This window comes from Sabethes cyaneus, chromosome 2 (genome assembly GCF_943734655.1).
Source record: "Sabethes cyaneus chromosome 2, idSabCyanKW18_F2, whole genome shotgun sequence".
Lineage (NCBI taxonomy): Eukaryota > Metazoa > Arthropoda > Insecta > Diptera > Culicidae > Sabethes > Sabethes cyaneus.
The window spans coordinates 39,994,504-39,999,552 of record NC_071354.1 but is presented as its reverse complement, the minus strand read 5'-3'; the positions used below and the strand labels follow the sequence as shown (position 1 = coordinate 39,999,552).

Genomic DNA, 5,049 nt, shown 5'->3' with positions numbered 1-5,049 from the left:
ATGATTTAGTCGCACTAAATGTGTAGCTTGTGCAGATGGCTTTCCAGCAACGATTCTATGCCCGACTAGCACTGGAAGGGTCCAAAATGGAGAGAAAGTTCTGCTGAACTACCACCTTTGCATGATACTTTTTGCCTACGTCAACGCTAACATATTATACTACAGATAGAAGGTTATCAAAATTTTGGCCAACTTTATTCTGCAGCACAAAAGGATTACCTTCCACCGACATATTTAAATTCTCCTGATTCGGTTGTCGTTCGGAGAAGTACAACAATAATATGTTTATACCAAAAAATATTTAATATTTTCAATTAACTTTTTAACAATAAACCATCACCGTAATCTTAAACACTTCTTATAATAAATTTACATTTTTAACAGCCGAATAAAACAAAAAAGTAGTAATTAAAACACTCTACAATGTCACTGTAGTATCACAGAAAAGTCACCGCTCACTACTCCTGTAGCAAGAACAAGTGAGATCAGCGACATTTGAATTTTGTGCGCACAGAGTTTTGTTGCTCGGTTTCACAAATCAAATCCAGATCACCTTTACTCGAGCTACCTTTCATCTCACTGTCTCTACTCCCAGTATATAGTACAAGTGGTCGGATCCCCGGGGAGACACACGGAGTGCTTCTCCGAAAACACATTGTACGGTAGGCACTGTTGCACATTGGGTCTACCTAAAATGCAGGTGATAAACATATGGCAGTGGTGTGGATGTGGAATCACTGCAACAATTTTGTCCGGACAAATATCCTCCGGAATCGGTGCGAGCGTTGTAGTCGGTGGATTCGGTTCCGGAGTAGTAGCCCCCGGACCCAAAATCGTTCGGCACGTGTTTGGATCACCGGGAAGACAGATGTTCAACCGATCACTGAACACCATCCAGTTGGGACACAATTCCTCCTTGGGGATCCACACGAGGCACTCGACGTATCTGGTGCAGAACTGCGGATGTGGTAATCGTCCGAAAGGCTTTTCGTGGCGCAAGCAATAATCCGCTGGAATAGGCTTAACACTCTCCGGCGCTGGTGTCGTGGTGGTCGGAAACAGCTGAACCTGACATGATTCTGGATTTCCTGGAAGACACAAAAATGTTCTCTGCGAGAACACATACCCTTCACGGCAGGACTGTTTCCGCTGTCGACCAAAGATGCAACTGTTATACGTAGTGCAACTGTCTGGATCAGGGAATCGTCCCAATACTATTCCACGGCATGGTCGCTGATCGTTGGGAGGTTCCTCTGGGTATCCTTCGATGCATGTCTCTTGATCACCCGGGACGCAAGCTATTTCATCGATGGAGAAAATTGATCCATCCGGACAAGTCAAAAACTCTGGTTCTTCTTTGTAACAGATTACGAACTTGTAACAACTGTCAGGGTCAATTAGTATTCCGGAAAGCAGACCATCGCACGGATTTTCTGTTTCTGCGGTTGTTTCTACAATGTAGACGACTAGCGACAACAAAACTCCGAGTAACCTCATTTTGCCGGTTGTGTTTCTGGTCCAATCTGACTGTTTATATTTGTTGATGTGATGCTGATAACAGCGAAAGCACGCGTTTTATACCTGATCGAACGGAATAAGATATGGGTGGGATTAAGATTGGAATCCTAAATCATGTACTCCGATAAGACAATTCGATGGTAATCAAAAGATTCATGTGATTCGCTTGAGGTGGAGCTACGTCAGAAAGCCGAAGATCTTAAATGCTTATCAAAAAAACAGCGTTTCATTGTGAACATATTTGTTTTTATGGCTACCCGCGCGAAAATCGTCTATATCAGGATGACACAATTAGCGACCAGAAGCCAGACCGGAGGGAGGGGATTGTTTATAAACCCATTTATTGCACCCAACCCAAATGTGTGTATGTAGGTAAGGAAAAGAACATCTTGCTCGATCGGGAGAGTCGCGCAAAAATTTACAACGCTTTTTTGTGATAGCAACTGGTAGACATACCAATTATGGCAAACAAAGTTATACAAATAAACAAATAAACAAAGTGACTAATAAATGCAAGAAATTAGCGACACTCAAAAATTAACAGGAGTTAAACAATTTTTTTGGCGTGAACGAGTTGTAATAACGTCGGAACTACCCACGTATTTTATAATTATAAACTTTTGCAAGAAACATTAGCAAGGAACAATATTGGAACATTTACTTTTTTCCAGCGCTATATTAGGAAAGCTGTAAACAATGATAAAGGCACGTTTGACAATGGTTTAGGGCTAGGATATGCTGATTATAACATTCAGGTTGTGCTGCCGGCATTCACCAGACTACCTGGAATATTGATAGCAATGTTGAATTAAAAAGTAAAACGAAAAGTAATGTTGTCATTACCTTCCAGACGTTTTTAATTTACAGTGCCGGTGTGCTGGTAAATGGTAAACAAACAGAATCATTCATTCACCATGTGATCACCTTACTGGAGACAATCCATTTGCGTTAAAATGTAACAGAAGAATTCACAGAATACAGTAAAATTGTATTTCTAAGTTAGTAACTTTGCATAATAATGACATTTCAGATTCAAGCGTGTTGTATGCAAAAGTTCGAACATTAACACGAACATGTGACTTTTCCAATCTAATACAATGTGGAATGGTCCAGAACAGAAAATTAAGTGGAAACTTGTTTTTCCTTCGAATCCTATCCAAGATGCCTCACATTTGGCTCAGAAGAAACCGCTTTTCTCCTAATTATTACCATGCATCCAAATATGCTTTTGTTAATGTTACCATTCTTTGCAAAAATGCTGAGTAATAATATGCTGTCCCAATACTAATAGCGAATACTAAGAAACCTTCCGTAGTAGTCCATGTTTTAAACTTTGATAGTTAGAGTTCATTCAACACTTACTTGACGAATGATCCGTACATAAAATGTTCACTTGAATTGGTTTATAAAAAAATATTCACTTGTACAAATAGATCGCAGGATGCCGGACGACAATGCGACAAAAACAGTACTCTTCAACAACTCCACCGGCACCAGGTACAGAAGGACTCGACGTATAAGATGGCTAGACCAGGTCGAAAGTATTTGCAATTTCCGAGATGACTGGGAAATTGGCGCCGAGTGGCCCATGAGTGAGTTAGAGACTGCTGCTTGAAGCAGTTCGAGCCACCCTGGATCTAAGCGGCTCTCGACGACGTGGTTCTGCTTTACGCGTTGATTTGGAATTAACGAGCTTATTTTACTCAAATTTTGAAATTTATGTGCCTTTTACGTGAATTTTAGAATTTGCCTGGGAATTTTTCTACACCTCAATGAATTTAATCATCGTCTTTCATCGTTTTTCAGTCTTACGATGAAAACGAATCTCCACACCTGTTGCTACGACAAATCAGCGGTCGTACACTGATAATAAAACTTGGTTTATAGTACGAAAACGAGCGTTTGCTTTACGAATTCTTTCGTTATTTTCTACCACGAAGTAGATTCGTAAAATCAATCCTGAATGTTTTGTACATAGTAACAAAGCTATATTCGTACGAATTATTGCATTTTACAAAATGGTTCGTAGATTTTACGAATGCACGAAAAGGCTGTCGATAGAAATAATACTAGAATTTCACTATTTTCCGATAGGTGTCAGTATGCTACATTACCGACACCTATCGAAAATTAGCGAAATCTTTATTGTCTCTGAAAAAAAGCTGATTTTATCGGGAATCGAACTGAGCTCGTTTGTTATACTTCTTAATGAACAACCGACGACGCCGCAAACCACAGAACCACAGCTACTGCATACCAAGAAGGTCATAATTGCACAAGTCTATTTTCTCTTCGTACAATCTTCGCATCCCGTTTTCGTCGATAATGATGCCAGACAACAACCGTGCATCAAATGTGTTTTGATGCAAGACAGCTACGAATGTGCTCTCGTAAAAAATACGAACCATTCGTAATAACAACATTTGCGGTAGGCAATAAGCCTACGAAAGTTTTTAAATGGTATGAAATTATTTGTACCAGCTACGAATATAGTTTTACGAATGTTTTTTCAAAACCAATACGAAATTATATTCTCAGTGTAGTTTGAAATCAATCATTTCCTTTCCTGGAAATTATAAACAGATACATACTTATCGACATTTTGTACTTTGAACAAATAACGTTCATTGGTATTTGATAACCAAATAAATTTCCATAGCTTAAGCCTTCAGTTATTTCAATCAATATCCCTATCTATCCTATTCCTGTATAATCTATCAATTTATTCTGAATATGCATTAGAGCTAATTGTTTTGATGACGAAAGCAGATGCAAATACTCGATGACGAAATGAGGAAAGCAGGTGCACATAGTTGATAATTTTTTTGTGCGTTCCAAGCGGCATCAAGGGGTGGAACCTTATGAGTAAGACGAATTTGTTACTTATTATCAACGTTGATGTCCATATTTTAAATTTTCTAAAACGCAACAAATCAACCACACTTCAAATCGAAACGTAAAGATGATACTTTACTCCGCTATAATTGATAAGCTTGTTGTCCGCTTAATCTTCCTGCACGATCAGTATCATCCCTATCTATTGAACGTTTATGGTTTCTTTACGGGTGTGCTGAATTTTTGCCAATAACAAGTTAAAAGAGCTATCGCAATAACGCGACCGATATATTCTTACCATTGCACATAGTCTTAGTGAAAGATTTCAAACAACCCATTAGATTGCGTAGGTAGAAGTTGACCGAGCTACCGATAATCCAGTCAGTGGCCATCAATAATTTGTCAGTTGCGGTTATCTGATCGTAAATGATTACACTGATCGACAAAATCGGGCAAAAATTTTGCCCTGGAGACCTAATTTGGAGTACGAAAATGTTATGTTCTTCAAGAGTTGTTGTCGCTTTTCAGAAAGTTGGAATGTTTTGGTAAGGTATGAATATGAATATGAAGGTATGAATAAAATTTTTACTTTTGTAGACTAGTGTAATCGGATGACAGAGCACACAAAAAAATTATCTTGCAGGACACTTTCGACTCATCCGAATAGCTATATAAAGCTGGTTACTGCCTATCGCT

The 5,049-nt window shown here is 38.8% G+C and overlaps 1 protein-coding gene across 1 annotated transcript; it reads right to left on the bottom strand.

Annotated features, from left to right (window-relative positions):
• Positions 1 to 585: 585 nt before the first annotated feature.
• Positions 586 to 1,497, bottom strand: LOC128735333 (protein obstructor-E-like). Its single transcript, XM_053829824.1, has one exon. The coding sequence runs from the start codon at positions 1,495 to 1,497 to the stop codon at positions 586 to 588; it is 912 nt and encodes a 303-aa protein (XP_053685799.1).
• Between the last annotated feature and the right edge of the window lie 3,552 nt (positions 1,498 to 5,049).